At 44.4% G+C, this 21,135-nt stretch overlaps 1 protein-coding gene across 1 annotated transcript in view; it reads left to right on the forward strand.

The window, feature by feature from the left end:
* The first annotated feature begins 292 nt into the window (after nt 1–292).
* Nucleotides 293–21,135, forward strand: part of KCTD1 (potassium channel tetramerization domain containing 1) — a 102,321-nt gene continuing 81,478 nt past the window's right edge. The window contains exon 1 of the mRNA XM_075744204.1: nt 293–329. Coding sequence (XP_075600319.1) covers nt 321–329 — 9 coding nt within the window. The 5' untranslated portion in view covers nt 293–320. The remainder of the gene's footprint in view (nt 330–21,135) is intronic.

Below are 21,135 nucleotides of genomic sequence, written 5' to 3' on the forward strand. Positions count from 1 at the left end.
TAATTTAATTTAACTTTTATTTCGGAGATTGATTCAGACTGGAGGTAGAGACATGAGCTAATTGTATCCTGATCCTTGCCTTGAGGGGTTTCAAAGCCCTGGAGCAACTATTCTCTGTATTTTGCTCTGTCTACCTTAGCCAAGCTATTGCATTTCTCTCTGGTGTAGCGAGGAGAGCAGACCGCTGCCGGGAGAGAGAAATATCGGAAGTGTGAGTTTGGGGGGGGGGGGAAAGGGGAGAAAGAGGGAAAAAAAAAAAAAAAAAAAAAGGAGGGGGGAAAAAAAAAAAAAAAAAAAAGAGGGACACTTTTGCGGCTCCGATGTTCCAGGTAAGGGCTGCTCGGGATTGTTGTTGTTTGCAGCGGAGGGTGCGGAGGGACTCGGGCGCCGCTCGCTTCCACGCATGTGCCGGGCGCTCGCACCCCGCGCGGGGACGCGGCGCGGCCGCCTCGCCCGCCGCGCTCCCCCGCGCAACCCGCGCCCCCGCGCAGCGCCGCGGGGAGGCGGGGAGGGAGGGAGGGAGGGAGAGGGGGGGAGAGGGAGAGGGAGGGGGGGGCCGCGCGGTGGAGGCGGGGGGGGGGGGCTCCTCCTCTCCCCACCGCCTCTCCAAGGGGGGGACTTTGGAGGTGGTGTGTGCGGGGGGGGAGGGTGTTTAATTTAAATTAGTATACTTTCGCGCGGGGGGTGCGCGGCTGGTATTGTTCTCCGCCGGGCTGCAGGAGGGGGCCGCCATTGTGTGTGTGTGTGAGAGCGATCGAGCGCGGGAGGCACCTTCCCAGCCCACCCCACCCCCGCGCCGCCGTCCCTCCGCGGCGCACCCCCTCCGGAGCCCCCTGCGGCGCCCTTTGTTGCTGGGGCGGCGAAGGGAAAGGGCGGCCCCGCGGCCCTTCCCCCCCCCGCCTCACGGCCCGCCGGGCGAGGCGGCGGGACCGCGGGGCAGCGGCAGCCCTTCCTCCGCGCCGCCTGTCTGCCCGCTGGCCCCCCGCGGCCGCGGGGGCTGAGGCGCCGCCACCGTTGCTGCCAGCCGCGGGGGGGCCGAGGCGGCCGAGGCGCCACCACCGTTGGCGGCGGGACGGCGGTTACCCTCCGGGCCCGGCCGCCGCTGCCCCGTTCCCCCGTGTCCGACGCCGTCTCGGAAGAGAGGGAGCCGCGTCCGCCGTCTCAGCACCCCCTACACCCCACCACCCCCTCCTCTCCCCCAAAAAAAAAAAAAAGGGAAAAGAAAAAAGCCGTTCGCCGCCTGTTTCCAATCAGCGGTACAAGTTTATTTGAGCATGCCCTGCGGGCACCGAGCGTGCTCGGATTGTTCGGGCAAATTAAAAATGGGCGAAACGCTTCTACCTTCTCAGCGGCGGGGGGCTGCCGAGAGACGGCCGGTTCTTCCCGCCGGCTGGCGAGGGAGGGAAGGGGCAGAGCCGCCCGGTGTGCGGGCGGGGAGGGGGACGGCACCAGGCGGATGCGGGCGCTTTGGGTCTGGTGGCCTGAGTGATTATTTTTGCTCTCTGTCACAAGCGCGGGGGAAAGGCTGCGCCTGAAACGCAACTTTCCATCTTCATCTTCCCCCGAGCGCCGAGGGCGGCTTGGCGGAGGCGGCCGGGGGCTGCGGGCGGGCGCAGCGCGGGCGGAGAAACTCCGGGCTGATCCGAGGAAGTCGGTGCCTTACGCGCACCGAGTCCGGAATAAAAAAGCGGCGGTTTAATTGGTGCCGGTCGGGCTCAGCAGCGGCCGTGCGAGGATGCTCGCCCCGCAGGTCGGAGGCACTTGGCGAAACTTCGCCTATTCAAAATGACTGCGGTGATTTTGGTGTATTAATTACGCCCGAAGCACAACACAAAATGTTCTAGCACACACTAGAGGTCCCTCTCAGAGCTGTCAGACGTTAGGGTGTTTTCAGGTTGGGTTGCTCTCTATTATTTTTTTTCTTTTCCCCCCGGTTTCACTGTTTGAACAACATTGACTATTGCTGCAAATATCAGCGCAGCGTAACTTATTCAAATCAGAGGGAAGAAGATTTGCGACGTTTCTGTTTGTGCCCTTGTTGTTTGGGCATCAGTGGGTCAGTTAATATCCACATTCCTCTGCGCTCTAAAAAAAAAAAAAAAAGGAATCTAAACGGGATTAATTTCATGCTGTGATTTATGAGTTTTGTTTGAAATATCCTCGCAGTTTGTTGGTTTTGGGGCCAAGTGCCAAATTTCGTATTCACTTTTCTCGTGTGAATCCTGCCACGGAAATAAGCAGCATAAAACTCGAATAAGGATTCCAGGTTATGGCTCATGGTTTTTAAAAGAGAAATACGCAAGCAAGCAAAAAGCCAAGTATTAAGATTATTAAGAGTCAATAAAGGTGATGGAGGTGACTAAAATGATTGATTCCCCAAAATTTTCATATCCAGACCGTGTTACAGAACTAACTAGTCCTCCCAATCTTCATGTATTACAAGCAGTATTATCACCATTTTACGGATGGAGAAACTGAGAAATAAAAAGAAGGTCACTGACTTGCCTGAAGCCATATAGCAAATAAAAGATAGATCTGGAATCAGCTAGGACAGATTTAGATCTCTTGCTGATTTGCACTGCTGTAACCATTGATTTCAGTGGAATTCTTCTGGATTTAAGTCAGATTCGGACCTTAGGTGTTGCTCTGACCCTTAGAAACACTGCCTTCATCTACATTCCATTTTGAACATGACAGAATTAGATGCAAGAATTTGGGGGGAATATTTGGTGTGTATCTAATTTTTAAAAGACAAATTACTGTGAAACTTTAGGACTATGTTGGCTTTTGATTCTTCTTTTTTTTTTTTTTTTTTTTTTCCATTGTAATTTCATCTGTCACATCAGCATAGTTTCCTAGTTGGTTTTTGGTATTGGGTTTTTTTAATGAACAATTTCCTCACGTCTACTGCAGCTTTTGTTACTGGTTTCTAAGAAGCGCTTCTTACTAGATGTCTCTGAATGAAGCCTTCAGTTTTAGGTCAGAACAACCTGAGAACAAATGATTTTGCATGAGGAAGACTTCCATTCATTGTGGATCTCACTCAGGCAGAAATGAAAAATTGCATGGCCATGATATACAAAAAAAGCCAGCCTCTCCCCTGTATAGAGGAAAGGCTGCGTGTAGAAGACTTGCTCACATAGGCTCTTTATTGGATTATGATAAGTTTATGTATGGAGAAAATGCGATGTGAAAGGAAATATTCACTGATCATAACAAATGCGAGTATGTTATTCAAAGTGGGGTCTCTCACAATTAACAAAATATCAAATCTGCCAGTCACAGTCAGACAGCATTTCAGTGAGCCCAGCTGGGAAGGAATGATAATTTCTGCTTTCTGTATTCCAACTACTTTAGAAACATTTTCAGGATACCATAAAACAGTAACAGATGCACAGATTGTGATCATGGTGCTGTAGTGTTCATTTATTAATGTGTGCTGGTATATACAAACTGCCACTACTAAAGCATAACGCAAAAGTTCCTGCTTCCGTGTAGCTAGTCATCAGCTGGATTTAGTAAGATGCTGATACTTCAGGGGGCTGATAGACCCTCGGTGTTGCTAACACCCCTGCAATGAGGGTCCGAACCCCATCATAACGTGTGGGGAAGCAGACATAGAACATGGGTGTAATTTAGAATACACACACACACACACAATCTGGGCTTATATGCCTCTGAAATAGAAAGTGTTTAGGTGGGAATTAGCCCCACAGAGTGTATGTGGTTTGTTTAAGACCATATACTGACTCCCTGGCTAAGCTGAGTTTTAAATGCCAGAGCTTTAGCCCCCTTTCTCATGTTCTGTGCAGTACACTATTGTGCCTCACTTGCAATGTGTGCTCAACTCTTCTCTGGTACCAGAGGAAAAATTATGTCGATCAGAAGGAAATTTTAGCGGAGATGCCTGCTGTTACTTATTTTGGATCCTTTTACACTGCTACAGCGGAGCCAAGTTGGATCTCCTTCCAGGAAACAAATTTAGTTAGTTGGTTTTTTTTCTGACAGAAACATAATTCTTACTTTAAATGGAATCTCTTCTGCTGGTCTGCATTGCACTTATGTTTTCTTTTTACAGCCTGGGTAAAATTCGTCTCTGGTATAGTGCCATTGACTTCTGTGTTGTTTCACAAAGAATTAATTTGCCTTCCTGTGTTAAAATACAGATTTCTGTTGTCCTACTTTCCACAGAATACAATGTCTTTTTTTTTTTTTTTTTCAGTTAGAAGGAGAAAAATATAAAATGCGCATCATAATTTTTATTTTGTCCAACTTTACTACTCGTGCAGGCAATGGTACCTCTTCTTTCACTGCTTCTCTGTTAAATTAAGTTGAATATGTATATACATTTAGAGAATCTCTATAGGCGGGAGGAGGCAGTAACTACTGTCTTCCTAGCTGATAATACCTTAAAAAAAATTTTGATGTATCGGAAAGCCATTAGCACATTCTATATTGATGATGTATGTTGTAGCTTTAATAATCTTGGGTTCTCTTATGTGTACTTTAATCATGCTTTTGATCCAGAAATCAACAACATCCCATATCCAACTAAATCAAAGCTGATGCTGTTGCGCGTTCAGTTGTTGTAAGCCCGTGTTTACGAACCGAACGACTCACCTGATAACCTTTTCCTGATAGCTGTTCATCTGGCTGGCTACCCCCACTGGCGATGGAAGTTACTGGTTTGATGTGGTTGGCAGGTTAGTGCAAATGCGGCTTTGCAGGTGGTTTGTACGTAGCCAAAGCCTATGGGTGAGGGCTACAAACCTTAGAAGTGCTTGTTGGGGCAAAGGACAACTCATCCTGACAAATTGTTTAGTGGCTTTTACTCAACTGGTTTTCCTTGCCCAACACACTCATGAATAAGGAACAGCCTTTAAAAAAAAAAAAAAAAAAAAGTAACACTGCACAGCAGGGTTGCCCCAAGATGATAGGGAAACGTGTTCTGTCTCACCCAGGTTAATGGCTCTTTCTGCTTCTGATTCTCAAATGAGACCTTTACAATTGTGGTCGTTCCTTCTCAGCCAGCATTTATGACTCAGTTCTGCCTCAAACCTCAGGTTCCGTGTAGGCATCTATGGGCTTTCCTTCATTTTCACTGGCGTAATTCAGGGTGAGTTGCAGAATAGCTAACATGCGGGACTATAACTGGTAGCGCGTAGGCTCAGGCGTGTGCATCCCACTCCTGGCTCTGTGATCGTGGTTGCCTCTGTCAAACAGGCAGCTGGTGTGGGGACAAAACTGTCTCCTGCTGCCATAGTAGGTTTTGCCAGACCTCACCTGTCACAGTGTCACAGCTTTTAGTTCTCACGGAAGAACTGTGAAGCCACATTGTGATTTGGTGAGGCAGAAACGATGGGAGGTTGTCTCAGGTGAGGTACTTCCAGCAGACTTGAGGAAATGTTAATACTTCTGTGTAAGGCACAGGTGAAATTTAGTCTAGGGCACAGCGTGCAGCTCTGAGCATCCATCTTTGATAAAGGTGAACTTAAGCTGGAGCCGTGGCTAGAAGGATGATCGGGGAATCAGCAGGGGGGGTGGAACTAGATGATCTTTAAGGTCCCTTCCAACCCAAACCATTCTGTGATTCTGTGATTCTATGATTTGGAATGGAGTGTCTGTCTTATGAAAGGAGATCAGAAGAGGCTTGAACATCCATGTTAACAAAGTGTAGTATGGAAAGCGGTACGACTGTTCCCTATAAATACGCACAGGTAGTGAATCCCAGAGAGAAGAGAAGTAACTGTTCAAGATAAGTGACAGTAAACCTGGATATAAACTGTCCCTCTTTAGGCAATAGTTTCCAAGAACACTTTCTGATACATTATCTAGAAGATTCAGCATTGAAAGTTAAACCTTGAATTTGGTCATACTTGGTTTTGGGCATATTCTTTAAAACCTGGGCTGCTTGGGGAGTTTTTACAACAAAAGCACTGCCAAGCCTTTACCTCAGTGACCTTACCTGCACGGTGCCAATAGGCTATGAACAACTAAGATTTTTTATCAACATATCTGTCAGTGAAGAAAAGAGTTAGGTTTTTTAAAGAAAAAACACATTCTAATATATATTAAAAAATATTAAAAATAATAAAAACTAAAACCAGACCTTTCTCATACCTGAAAAACTCTATTTATTTTGAATTTCCATTAGATAGAATTTTGAAAAAGACCACCTGACAGAAAAATGAGAAAAATAACCTGAATTTTTCACACAAAAAAATCCTCAGTCAATGTGTGTTTTTATGATCAGTGAAAATTTTATGTAAGTGTTTGTCAGTGGGAGGAATTTCTGATTTGCTCTTTAGATAGGGTGCTTCATTTCTTCTCGGTTCCAGCTGCAAAACTATTTATCTTTCTATAATTCTTCATTTTTTCCAAGTTAGACCTTTAACGCTTACAGTTTCCCTCTGATTTATTTAGTGGCATCCACTTTATTTTCATCATACTCCATGACAAAGAGAGGAGAAATTTAATAAAGAAACACGAGCACTTTCCTACAAACATTAACTTAAAAACATGCTCTTCATCATCCAATCACCTGGCAAACTTTCTGCACGCAGGTATTCAACAGGTCATTAATTAAGCTCCTGCTATCAGTGTTGCCAGAGGAGCAGGGGGAAGAGAAGAGAGGAGTGGGAGACGTTGAGAACGTATAAATAACTGTTGGAAACCAAAGTATCCAGAGGCTGCTAAAGTAGCTCAAAGTTAAGGCAAAGTGCTCTTATGAAATGAAACCAGTTTTATTTCCCTGTGTGAACTGAAGCTGGCAGCGGCATTGGATGGAAGAGGTGCTGGGCATATCGCGTCTTACAAAGGGAGTCCAGGCCCATCAGCATGATCCCACAGCCATCGGGGAGGGAGGTAGGAGTGCCGTCCGTGGTCGCCCAGACCCGGAGGAAGGAATGAAATGGGCATCTCTAATACTGATATACTGGTCTCCCCAGGGGGTACTACTTTCTATATAATCCAGGATTCACCTAGAGATTTGGTTAAGATGTCCTAAGAGAGATTGATGGTCCATCCATTCAGCATCAGGGACCAGTGCTGAATAATTCAGAGGATCATTATCATTTCTGTAGTCATTATGTATCATTATACCAAACACTTTTCTACATACTGAAAAGAGATAATCCATGCACTAAGGACCACTCACACAAGGTAAACAGACCCTCTTAGCTTGCCAGTAACAGGCAAATTTGACACCATTTATCTGTAGCAGGCTGGTTTGCTCTAAGTGGGGTGGCAAAAGGCGAAAGGGGCTAGGTAGGTTTACCGACCGTGTCGGAGGGGGCCTGACGGGTGATGTCAATGCAGCTGTTCCAGCTGGTGACTGTAGGTGAAGGCATGAAGATTGTTTGTAGGAGAAAATGAGAAAAGGGCAGACTAGATCAACAGGGGATAATTAACACCCTGATTATCAAAGGGAGGTCACAGTTGAGGGGAAGTTAGGGAGAGCCTTGAAGAGCGGTGAGAATCAGCAGATGCAGCACCAATGGAGGGATTCAGAGTCAAAAGGGAGACCTGGACAGTTAGGGCTCCATTCCGTGTAGATAACCAAAAGGCTGATGGATTTACCCTAGACATCCAAGAGATGGTCATTGATGAGAGCCAGGTGGGATCTTACGTGGATCTGCAGCTTGACTCTGGAGCAAGAGGGAAAGGGAGGAAAAGAAGCAGCGGAGTTGGTGCACGGCTGCAGATGTGAGCTGAGGGGAAAAGAATGAGACAGTGCAGCCTTCCTTACCCTCCAGCTTTTCCTTGCAGTGGCCTCTCTGGTGCAAAGACAGCTTGGGATTCCTGGAGGCAAATAAGGATGTGATTTTTGCTATTAGCAGAAAACTGAATTTCTAAGGCTGTTGATGCTGTTCTGAGGAACAGCAACTGAAAAATGTGTAGGCAGGAGTTGCCCAGGTTTGGGGATGTATGAGAAAGCAGCTGCAGTTTTTGCTGGGCCTTCTGCATTCGGGCCCGTGAGACTCAATCAGGAATAAAAAGAATTAGTTCTTTCTCAGGGAAAGAGGTCATTCTTTTAGGGGAAAACTGTAGCTTTGAAGAAGTATTTTCTTTAGCTCAAAAATCTTTTGTATTTATTACTGGCTACATACAATCTTTCTTTTTCTCCTTAATCTTCTTGAACTATTTACATCAATGTCCTGCAACTGAGAGTTCCACGGGTTGCTTAGAGATAAGCTGGAGAGTGATATCCTTATCCATTTATAAGCTAATGCCTTTTTAAATTCTATTAGGTGCCCTCTTGTTTTTATGAAGGGCATCTGATTTCTCCTTCACACCATTCATTACTTTATATACCACAATTCTATCATCTTTTACTGTTTTCTTTTCTAAATGAAATAGTTCTGGTCTTAATCTTTTTGTTTAGAAATACCCCCACATGTCTCTAATAATTTTTGTTGCCTCTGGCTATCTAGTGTAGCTATCTAGCACTCCCATCATTGCATCTCACTGGATCTTTTAAAGCTAGTTCCGAAGTCATCAGCGTGAAGGAGACTGAAGGATGGTCTTGTGGTTAAAGTACAGCACTGAGAGTCCAAAGTTCTCCTTCCAGATCTCCTGCCCTATGACCTTGGGCTAATCACTCAGCTGCAGACGTCCACAGTTTCCCTTTTAGTCCCAGGAAATGGTATGGGGAAATTTCAAGTAAAATATGTTAAGTGTTTCTCCACGCCTGGATGGAAGTTATTATAGAAGCACAGCCATATTAAATGTAGTAGTTTCAATTGTTTTTCCACAAGGCAGCTGCATGTGTGTTGAAATTTGTAACTTCTCCCTAACTGTTTGATTGTATGGCGCTTGGCTGTTTTCTATTTGTTACACTGCTCTGATATTGGGTTCCAAACAAATTCAATTAAGTCATTTCTCTTTGTTATTTTATGGTGAACTTCATATGGAAAGTATGAGTTACGAACAATTTGGGCCAAACAGACACATGGCTTTCACGCGTCCTTGGGGACTTGGAAAGCCAGCGCAGTTCTGCTGGAAGCGAAAACCAGAACCCAGTTCCGACCTTTTACATGCAGGACATGGCCCGTTCCTGGGAGGCGCTGGGTACCCCTCACTCCCACTCATACTTTGCACGTGTGGGATCAAGACTGAGGTATTGCTGGCTTGTCTCCAGTCTAAATGAACTAATTATCCACAACCTGTCAAGACCCTCACAAGGAACGTAAGACTCGCCCATCTGGTTCCCTCCTCTGACGTTTTCAGCTAGGCCTGGCTGTTACATATTTCTATCACCTCTGTCACTCTCCAAAAGCCCACGTCAGGTCTGGGGCACCTCCCTGCCTTGGTGTGTCATTCGGTGCCTCGTCGTTTCTGGCACACGGGAGCCTGCAACACTGCAGCCGGGTGTGCGCTGCTGTCACGGCCCCACACTCCAAGGGATCTCGCAAGCAAACGTGTTCCCAAATGTCATCACTTGTTGCAAAACAGTCATGTCTCAAGCACGGGGATAGGAGATCTTTGAGGTGTCTGAACTATAAAATCTACTTTTTGAAAAACATCTTGTGCGACAAAAGGTGCTAAAAGAATACACTTCTTTGATAGGATGCTACTGCAGCAGAACAGCGAAAGCAAGCCGCTTCCGTATTTGTAGCATAAGCCTGAGGATAGCTGAATTCTGGTTTAAACTGCATTGTTTTGACTGCTTGCTATCCTCCTAGCCCTGTACCTCCTTTTTTGCCTCTTTCCTTATGTAAGCAGATAGTCAGCTCCTGCTCCCATGAACACCCCAGATGGCACTGCCTGCTCCTTTTGCTGGCTGGCTCAAGCCTCTGCGCACATTCCTGCACGAGCCCTGGGAAATTCAGTGCTCTTCTGGTCTCTTTGAAAAGGGGCCAGTCCTATAAGACTCTCCTAATAACCCCAATCATGTCAATAGGCCTGTTTGTGTGATTAAGGATAGCACATAAGGATGCTCAGGGGTTTAGTGCATCAAGAATCTTTGCAACTTTAAAAGAGGAAAAGGGTGGTTTGCCCTTTGGTGGGGCTTGGAGGATTTTGTTTCCCTTATGCCTTATAGCTGGCATTTTGTCAGAGCCTTCTGCTCACTAGCATTCCCATGACACATAAACATGCTCAAAGAAAAATTTCCTGTGAGAAATCAGTGGGCTTCATTAAATTTTCAAAGTTTAGAGCTGTGATCCTCTTTGCCCCTCTCCATGGGCAGCTGGCCCTGCCAGATTCTGATTGCTTATGTGAACATTTGATAAATCTCACTGTGGACTACATTTGCTCTTTCACCCAAGCAGTTATCACACACATTTCCCTAACACTTTAGAATTATGCCTGCCAAACATTTTCTGATGTAAAGCTAAAAGTCATCTATTACTGAAGTGATTTTTCAGCCCTTGTGGGCATGTTTTTCTTTCTTTTTTTTTTTCTTTTTCTTGTGTAGTTCAGATAGTTTCAAGCTCTTTTAAACAGGTTGCCAAGGGTCAGTTTCAAAAAATATATATTTTTTTAATTTTGCGTGCCCTAAAAATATGTTGGTGCTATTCCTCTCTTTTATTCATCTCCTTTTAAAGCCGAAGTCAAGTGAATGTAATGTTGCCTTACTGTCAAGGCCACAGAGAACTTAATATAAAACTGGAAGTTGCTTCTTCCTCTCCCATGCGGGTCTCAGTCCTGCACTTACATCAGGAAGGACACTTTTCCCATTGACTTCAGTTAGCCACAGCCAAATAGGCCCCATACCTCTGTGCTAGGTCAATGACACTCTTTTGGAAGTGACCTTTGCTGTGTGCAGTGGTACTCGTGCCTGCTGTGCTCCCGAGACACCCGAACCGGGGACGTGGCTTGAAGGGTGCACAGCTCCCACCAGGCTGCCCCGCCAGCTCACAAGGAAGGGAAGCGGGTTCTTGCCCAAAGCAGAGCTGGGATGGAACTGGATCAAGCATCCAGATTTTAAAAACTCCCAGGTCCCCTGCTTTAAGTTGGACCTGTGTGGATTTGGTTGCAGCTTTGCAGTCCAGTGATTTGGTGTTGTTTATGGCCAGCCCCTATATGCTAACCATTTGTTGGTATGCAGAGCCTTGCCTGACCCTTTCCCCATCTTTTCCCCTTCTCACCTCCTGTATGGATCATACTCCTGCTTTCACTGTGTGAGCAGAAGGCAAGATGTCACTTCTTTCCTCCCTGATCCTCTCGTTTCCCCCCTTCTCAGGGGAGAAAATGCTCCTGGCATTTTTCTTTAAATGCCTCTTTTCTTCCTCTAGGTTCCAGAGCTGGGCATGGTTTTTGAAACTGATAAAAGCATTTTGTCCTTCCGTGGCAGGGAGACGCTAAAACAAAGCATGTGTGTCTCTTGGTTTTAAACCAGGATTTTTCTTACTCTTTTCCCAGTTTCTTGTTTAGCAAACAGGGTTAAATACGATCATGGTGTAAAACAGCAAAGCGACTCCTCCCTTCCTGGAGAGCGCCAGCCTGATAACACATCCAGCTTTTTTCCAAAACCCTGCTAGTGCCCTTGAACTTACTGAAGCATGCTACAGCATCAAATGGTCTGACCAATCTGAATTTGTCATTTCCTTTCAAAGTGCCTTGGCATGACTTTTATTTGAAATTGCATTGGCCGCTTGTTTGTGTCACAACTGCATTTCATGCAGTATCTAGAAGTGTAGACACTTGGGTCTGGGCCAGTCTTAAATAAAGAAGCTAATGCAAATACCCCTCCCACCCCGGTAAAAGACAAGAAACCCAAAACATCATACAAAGCTTTCTAGGGTGGAGGAAGAAATCTAATAACTAGCTAAGACTTAAACTGCACTGCAATTAAAATATAATCCTTTACATTTCTTGGATTTGGAGGGAGGAGAGGGTTGGAAAGAGGTACAGAGAAGGAGAGTCAGAAGTGAAGACATTACAATCCTTAGCCTCAACATGGAACTACTTAAGCATACCGTAATTGCATCACAGAAGGTATGCATACCCCGAAACCAAAAAGGAAGCAGGAAGGCAAGAAAAAACAAACACAGTATGATGAACCGAACAGGTAACCTTCAGGAAAAGGAAATCTAGCCTTGGCTAACCCAAAAGAAAGGAACGTAAACTGGCAAGGAAAAATGAAAGATGGGAAGCAGAAAGACTGAGAAGAAATTTCAAGTGCAAACAGACACATTTCTGCAAACAAATGAGAATATCTGAAAGAGAATTAGTGGATTTGCTGGATCAGAGGGGCAATTAGAAAATGACAAGGGTATTGCAGAGACTACATTATATCCTCCCATCAGTCTTTACTGATTGGAAATACATTCACTCTCTACATATTTTATTTAATTACTAAAGATGGTGGGCTGTCAAACATTGAGGTATCAGAAGAGAAACTGCAGGATTGACATGCTAAAGTAACAAACCTCCCACAGCAGATGGCATCAATCAAGGCTGATAGCTGTTAACAAAATCATGCAAGTTTCCCTTAAAAATAGACTATTCTGCTAGACAAAATCAGTGGAACATGGCATGTATTCTACTTTAAAGTCAAGATCATCTCAGCCACATGAAAAAGAAAGAAAGGTTGAAATGCAAGTCAGTGAGTTATAAAACCTGTATACGAGCTTAACGCTAAGCATGACTGATCCAGTAACAGAAAAGCGTGTTTTTTAACTTCCTAAAAATAGCCTTGATGTATCTCAATGAAGCCATGGATTATGCAGAACCATTTAATATAAATTTTAGGGGAAATTTCAGAAAGTCTTTGATAACTTTTCTCACAAGATGCTGTTGAGAAAATCTAGCAATTGTGAGGTGAGATGCAAAATTCTGCCCTAGCATCTCCTTTACAAAAGAAAGCGAGTGTTGCAGGAGCAAAGAGTGAAAGGTTGGCAAGGAAGGCAGTAGAATGCCCACAGATAGACCCTAGGGGTGATCTTTAAAACTCATGAATTAGCAAAACAATAAACTGGGACATTTGAAGGTAACAACATTGAGAACATTGCCTGGTCACCCAGGGCGAGACAAGACTCTGAAAAACTTGGGGACTCAGATACAGTTATGTGAAGAGGAAGATGACATTCATTTTTTCACTTCGATACCACAGAAAGTGACAAATGTGAGAATAAATATTTTGAGTTCCCTGTGTACACCATCAGGTTATGAAAAGCCTCTTAAAGCCTTATTTTATGCGTCACATGAGAGCGGAGCGGCGGTGGAAGGGGCAGACTGTCGTGCCCGGTTGCTGAAGGCAGAGCCAGCTGCAGGGGCCCCAAGCGGCACCGGGACCCCGAGGGCAGCGAGTGGGGGTCCCGTAAGGCAGCCTGGCTCCTCGCCCTGTGCTGGGGGGGCTGCCCAGGACCGGGGGGGGTGAGGTGGGGTACAAAGCCTGGCCTGCAACGAGAGGGCCTCCGACCCAAGGGAGCAGGTGTGGTCACTCTGTTGTACAAAAGTTAAACACGGAAGGGACCGAAAATGGACAAAAATAGAGAGATATGGAAAGTCGCCACCTGGCTGTGCCAGAGCTGGTTTGTTTAGAGAATATGATAAAAGTAGACTGTACAACAAATACAGTCAAGAAAAGAAATTTTGTGTTTCATTTTACTCTTTCATAATATTAAGAAAAGGTTTGTATGACAGCGTTAGTTTGTAAAAAAGAAACTGGTGTTATTCCTGGAAGACTCAGCTTTTCTAAATTTCTGCCTGGAACTGGCTGCAGCATCACTCCTGCCTTTTTCCATGTGTGCTTCCCTGTCTTTGCAAACTGACCCAGCCAGGGCAATGTTCTCACAGAGATCAGAAATACAATAAAACTTAAAGCCAGCAAGTCTAAAGCTGATGAAGGGAATTATATTTTGACACTCTCTGATGGAATGGAAACTCTCTGATGCAGTATATAACTGCCAGCAAATACGGTTCAGCTCAGCGTGGGCTGGCACAGCAACGTTCACCCAGGCTGGTCCCTGGGAGAGAGACAGGAGAGAAGGCTGTGCAACAGCTGGGCTTAGTGCCCTACAACAAAGCTGTGATCCATTTTTAAGGAGAACTATACCGGACCTTGCAGATTAAATTACTAAATTTTGTAATCCAAAAGTTCCTTTCACCGTTCTTGTGTATTTTCCTTCCTTTACTCCTGCAGCGGTCATGTTCTGCTGCAAAATTGCTAGCAAAAAATGTTCAGTTCGGTATGGGTTATTTGAAATGTTGTCAGTCCTGGGGCGGGCAAGAAAGAAATGGAGAGATGCTTGAATAAGGAGAAATTCTAGTTTATGGAAATGAATAGGACATGATTAAAGCACAGAATAAGCTCCTTTCATCTCACAGCAAATACAATATTTGTGGGATGTCATGATTACGAGTTTCTTGAATGACTAGAGTTCAAAATACTCCTATTTGTAATTTTGCGGCTAGTGGCACTTCAGGGTCCAAGAGTCACCAGAGGAAATCACAGAGAGGGAAATAATTTAGAAAAGAAACTAAAAGTTTATTATGACACAAATCACAGTGGAGAAATGCAAGATGAATTTTGTTCGCACATACAGTACATGCTTTAGTCTGCAAGCTAAGAAATAATAATACAAAGCCTCTTTGCCTAACCTGATCTACAAATAAAATCAATTTAATTCCTCCACCTTTCCCTGGTAGTAAAGAGTCACAGTATTAAGTAAAATGTAGGTGACTTCAGGGTGATATTGCCAACACTGATTTTTTTTTTTTTTTTAGCTAAAAAAAAAAACCCGAAAGGTCACATTTTGTCCTTTTTAATCAGTGTCCCCAGTGGATGCTTCTGTTCTTGCTTTTACGGAGTATTTTATAAGAAACTGCATTTGAAAGCCCAGTGTTTGACTTCTGGTTTTTGTCTAACAGGACTGATAATCTCAGATGCAAAATTGCTAACCTGTGAGAGCGCCGAGATGCCAGGCCTTACAGGGGCCACCAGAAAATAGGAGGCTTTCAATATCTGATGAACTTCCCACAAACCCTTTTACAGAGATTCCTGGGGTAAAGCCTATTGCTATGTGTACGTGAGAAGGGGAGGGGAGGAAAGAGAACAGCCAGATCACAGTTTTCTCTTCTGTTCTCAAGGGCAGATCGTGTAATCTCTGTAGGTAGGTGTACATCTTTAAATATATTGTGAGTATTAATGAATTTGGCATTCATGTCTGCCAGCCACAAAACAGCAAGCCTGCGAGCTGCTCTGAGCATCCCTTGCTGTGCCAGGGTTTCCATGGAGGTGGTCAGAACCTCGCTGGATGAGACACCCTGGACAAAACCTGCTATATTTAGCTGTGCGCAGGGACTTCCCCCATTTCCTCGGTTATCTATTACATTTGCAAATAAATGTTCTGCTGAAGTCATTAATAAGTGCTAACTCACATCATTTTATGGATTGAAGGAGTTATTGTTAGCACTTATTAATTCACAGAGCAGGGTAAAATGAATTGCTAGATACTCAGTGCAACTGGGTCCTGGTAGACTGGAGAGCAGAACACTGTCCCAAGGCAAAGGGCTGATCACCAGGGTCTGTCCAGAAGTTAAAACCGAGCAGGTGGAGCATTCCCTAGTCACACATGGAGGAGGAAAGGGTTGCTTGGTACACCATGCATTTATGAAAGGTTATGGGTAGGCACTTAGAGAGAAGTGCTTTTGTGCTCTGTTCTGAGAGAAATGAGAGAAACAGGTTCCCCAAAGACATAGATTTACCTGGAGAGACAGCCATGGAAATTGTGGACATGATTCCATCGTGCTCAGGACACCTCTGTTTTGTTTTGAGCAGATGACACCAAAGGTTAATTTAAAACAATGATTATTTGAATAGAATAACCACAAAACAAGATAATGATAGTAATGATAATGGCCACCTCTTCCATTGCATTTTTTATCAGCAGATTTCAAAGTTTATAATGAAAGATGGATTTTTAACTTTGGATGCATTTTACAGAGAGGGAAACTGCTGCACAGAAGATGGAATGACCTACCCAAATTCAGCCAGGAGGCATTTGGCTGAGTCAGGAACAGAAACCAGAGTGCCAGCCCAATGGGGAAGGCTTCCTAAAACAACATGGAACCAAGGAGAAATGGGAACAAAGTCTTTGCATTTCGGCACTGAGAAGCACCAGCTGCCTCATTCACTATTTCTTTAGAATATTAGTACACACTTTTTTTTTTTTTTTTTTTTAAGATAAGTATTTAATTAATTACTGAGCTGGCTCTGCAGTTCCTCTACAGGATGAAAACAAACACTTAAACAAGCCTCTTCTGCCAACCCCACCCAACACCTACTCAGTTACAACAGATGGATGAGTGCCACAGACCAGATGTCAAAATGATACCAAATTTGACACTGCACAAGAAACTGTAGCACACTGCAGAAAAGAACCGCTCCCACGGTAACATTATTTAAATGCCAGATTGCACTGATCCCTGTTAGAAGTGATGTGCACAGAACCCAGATAGCAAAGCCTGTAGTTGCTGCCACAACCTCCTGAAATCTTTCCATCTCTTTCCATAGTCTTGTCTAAATTTTGTTGTCCTCCAAGGGTGGGAAGCATTGCTGGAAAAGGATATAGAAGTACCTGGCTGCAATCCAAGAGGGATGGAGTGACTGTCTCCTCTCCTCGGAACAGCTTTGATTACACCTGCTCTTGTAGTGGCTAATAAATAGAGCCACTCAAGGTGCTCCTTGCCACTCTTGGACACTGGCCTTGAAGCACAGGTGAGCTCTCTTCTGAGAGACTGTCTGTTCCTGAAAGATGAAGAGATTCAGATGTAGCGTGGACAGGGACATATGCATGTGAAGAAGGTATAAACCTTTGACATTTACATAGGTTGCGGCTTCATTCAAATAGTTTATACAATATTGTACCAATTGACTACTTGAAATCTGAAGCAGGGTACCTTTCTGAGCAAACCCAAAGGCTTTGCAGGTTGGATGGCCCAGGGTTACTGGGCTTTCCAAGGAGATTGGTCACCCTTGGTAGCCCAGGATGATGACCTGAGCCAGGTGAGCTCCCCTGGACCATCTGTAGTTGGTACCACAGAGTTCAGGTGAAGGAGGTGCCTTTGCAAGGCTAGTTTGACTTCAGCCAAAGCAACAACCTTTGGAAACAGAAACTTGTACGGTGGGACTAGAACACTCTTCCCAGAGAGTCTCAGCAATCCAGATGGGAAATGTGTACAAAGCACTTGTCTGACAAGAAAAGTTCTGTCCAAAATGAAGGGTTTTTACTGGAATGTATCTGTTTTGATGAAATCCTAACTAGGAAAGGTTTCTCAGTTAAACTGAGCATCCAAATGACCTAGAGATGCCAAAAGTCTGCTGATTCAAACAACTACATGGGACAACCTGAACACCTGGAAGCTGTCTGAGAGGTGCCCCCGCTCAGAACTGTGACTGGTTTTCTTTTTGTTCTAATGGGGATTTGAAACCTTAATGTCTTACAGAAAGGAAATACATTCCCCAAAGACATAGTTGTAACTGTCACACTGTCCCCACGCTGGAGGAAGCATTTTGCACAAAGGAAAGAAAATCCAAGGAGATCATGGCTAAAACTGTCTACTAATTCTAAGTTTGAGCTGCTGAGTGTCTGTCTTTTTTCAGAATATTTAGTATTTTTGCAGCATTCTGCTCCAGTTGCATGCAATGAGTGCTTAGCTCTTTCACAAATGAGATCTCAAGTGATTTGAGTCAGGCACCCGCAGCATGAACAAGAGGCTCTTGGTGCCCACTTTGGTTTGGTTTAAGTGACTAGTCCAGTATCTTAACATAGGAACTTAGTGGCAGAGCCAGGGATAGAATCAAAGGATGTATCTTCAGCTCCAGGCAAATCTGCAGACAAACTGTCAGACTACAGATGCCTATTCAATGAGTCCCATCCATCCTGGGCACTGAATGAGGCAAAGGCCCTGTAGAAAAAAGAGGATGTGATTAGATCATTAAGTGTAAAAGAAAATGTGGCAGTAGGAGAAGAAGCATAGCCATGCTGGCTTTAATCTAACTAGCAGGGAAACAGTTTTATTGTAGATGTGGCTGTATGGAAGACTCCAGTGTTGAGTGACTTGCATTAGTGTCACACCCTTAGTTTGCTGAGCAAATTTACCATATTCTTTTTGGTGCCCACAAACTCTCAGCAACATAAGAGAATCAGAATCCATCCTCAGATCAAAGCTTAATCACGTTTTTGCTGCCTTATCACCTTCTCTTTGTTTGCAGCGTGCACGTGGGATCAAGGTAGGCATGACCTGAAATACTAAGGCACTACATGTGAAATAATGGCTGGTCCTTGGCAGCAAAGTCAGGAATTATCCACATTTTTAACATTCTGTAAGGTCTTTAGTTTTTACTGCTACGCAGTCTTAAAGAATATCATCTATTTAAAAATCCCTACAGTATATCTGTGTATCCCTGCATTTTAGAGAAACCCTGATATTATGTCCCTAAGTCACTGGAGTTAATCCGTGTTAATCATTAACTGACTCCAGAACAATGGCATGTGAATACAAATTCTTTGTGGATATTGGACCTCATTGCTGTGTTCCCATTGGAGCAGTGACCTCACCATTTTGGCTTGTATTGTGTTAGCGCTGTCTGACACTGTGAAAATGGAGGTACCAAAGGTTTTTAAACATGTTTTTTAAACATTGAATTCTGTGTGCTTTAGTAGAGGTTTTCTATGTCACACAATTTTGTAAGACAAAAGTTTGTAGCGTGTCATTCTAATTCCTAAGATGGAAGGCAGGCTCCATGATGTATCCAAGATGAAAGAAGTGATACCCATTTGTAGCTGCACAGCACTTGGGTGGTGGTGTTCTCATCAGAAAGGTGGCTTGCATAGGTCTTCTTCACAGCAATGCAGCTGTGATAATAGCAATGAGACTCTTGTCAGTACAACTGTTGGTCAAAATAAAATGCAAACTCTTCCATTAATCAGTCACATTACTAAAACTGTCAAGGGTAGACAAGTCCTGAAATGGTACAGGAAGCCTAGTAACAGAATGGAAGGGACCTGGGAGGTCTTTTGGAGGTCTGTAGTTGGTCATTTTGTACTAGTTGATTAGCAGATCGCTGTAATTTCTAGTAGTAAATATTTTCTTCATGATAATTATGTTTAATGAAGTGTTGGAGAGAACAAGGGAAAGTAAAGAAGTGCAGCAGGCAGTGCATATCAGTTCTCCAGGTCATGGTGATAAAAGTTGAAAGAAGGGTCAGAGAAGAAGGGATGGTCTGACAATAAACAGGAGGAAGAAAAAATAGTGGAAGTATGAGGCAGAGGAAAACAAATCAAGGAGTTACTTGACGGCTGAGGTAGGTGAGAAGTGCAAAATATGTGTCTCTAGACTGCCCTGAGTTCCTGGTGGAGCCCTCAAATAAGGGTGCAAATCAAAGTTTCAAATGTTTTCCGTCAATGCACTTTCCATCCCGTGGTCTGTCCCCAGAGCCAGTTATCTACCCCCAGTCATCCAACAGCCCTTCAGGAGCCCTGGTAGGTGGCAAGGGGAAGGAGCATCTGAGGCCATGGTTTCTGTGGCTGAGAAGACTAATTTCCCTTCATTTAAGGATTTATCTTTTTCGCAGTTCTAAGGATGACTGCTCAAATGTTCTTAATCGTGTGTGTGCTTGCCTGATGGGAAACGTGCAAGAGCATTTGGGGACTGTGGCTTTGGTACATGGCAAATGGCAATTAGCAGAACAAAATCTGCCTCTGGCAAATTAACCTTGCATAGAATTCTAGAGGCTTTTTCTCATTGTTTTTTTTTTGAAGTGACTTTATTTGCTGAAATGCAGAAAATTGAGGTTATAATTTCAAAATGTTTGTGGGGATGGGTTCCTTCTTCCCTGCCATATGCACTTATTTTTCAGTCCTTCTTTCCCACTTCTATTTGCCTAGGCATTGGCCTGCATCCTTTCGTGTGCATTGCCTCTGATGTCTGACTCATTATGGCAACAGAGGTGTTGATGCCAGGCCCAGAAGCAGTACTTAAAAACCTGCTATTCTCTCTCCTTCAAGCTCAAAGCTAACCCAGTTTGTGGCAAATGAAAGAAATGCAATCGTTTGGCACCTTGTCCGTGCATCAGTTTTGAAACATAGGACCTTTCTCCTCTGCTTTTCTGAGTCTTTTTCTGTTTGACTAGGCTGTCATAAAGACCACTAACTCTAGGGTGTGGAGTTTAATGCTTTGGAAGGAAATGACCGGTTTATTGCATTCTTTCTTGGGTTGCCAAGCCTCTTCCCTCACCTCACCTCCCAGTAGATTTCCCAGTGCCTCATATCCAGAAATCAAGAGATTCTCAGATTTCAGAGGGAGAAACAATCATCCTTAGCCCTTACGTTTGGGACGGAGAATGAATGGATAGGGCCGTGGGAGAAGAGGAAGGCAGAATAAGATTTGAAAACAAGAGAAATGTAATCTGAAAACTTAAACCTAGAAGTTAAGTGAATACTCCCAAATACAGTTTAAAAAATAATCAAGGCTTTTTCTCTTTTTTCATGCTTTCTTTGGGAACATCTTGTGGTCACGAATACTTGAGATTAGCAGCTATTGCACCCAAACACTTGCAAGGACATGTGGCTGAAAGCACTCAGGTTCCCCTGCGCATGGTGAGGGAGATCAGTACTGCCAGACTGCTGCAGCGCTTGGTGCCACCTTGAGTAGAGCATCACAGTTGTTTTGTACCATGTGCCAAGGTGAAGAGTTGGAACCTCTTGAGGAGGCAGGCAGGGTTATACAGAAATGGCGGAACTTGAAGAAGGAGGCAGAGGATCATCCTGCCTTTCCCACAGATATTAGTGCTGTCTGTTCAGCTGTTTATACACCTCCATAGGAATAACGGAGCAGACAGCGATTCTCCCAGAGAAGTGTGGGAAGTCGTCCACCCTGAGATACAATCACAGCTCACAGAGGAAGGGGTTTTGGTCGTCTTCTGCTTTGAAGCTGACAGGCATGCAGTTTTTTCATGCTAGTTTGCAAGGGATTGCAAAGGAGAAGAGATAAAGCAGAAGGAGGAGATAGTAGGAAAGGTGTTCAAGGTAGTTCTGCATATCAGCTCAGCGTATTTTCTACCCCACCTTACCCTGTCTTTCATCTTCCTGATCCCCACCAACAGAAATCTAGGAAACAGTTCAGGCAGCTGGGCACATACCTCTGCTCATTCCTGAAGGAAGAGTAGGTGGTGAAGGAGAGGGT

Source organism: Balearica regulorum, chromosome 2, assembly GCF_011004875.1.
Source record: "Balearica regulorum gibbericeps isolate bBalReg1 chromosome 2, bBalReg1.pri, whole genome shotgun sequence".
In the NCBI taxonomy this organism is placed as follows: domain Eukaryota; kingdom Metazoa; phylum Chordata; class Aves; order Gruiformes; family Gruidae; genus Balearica; species Balearica regulorum.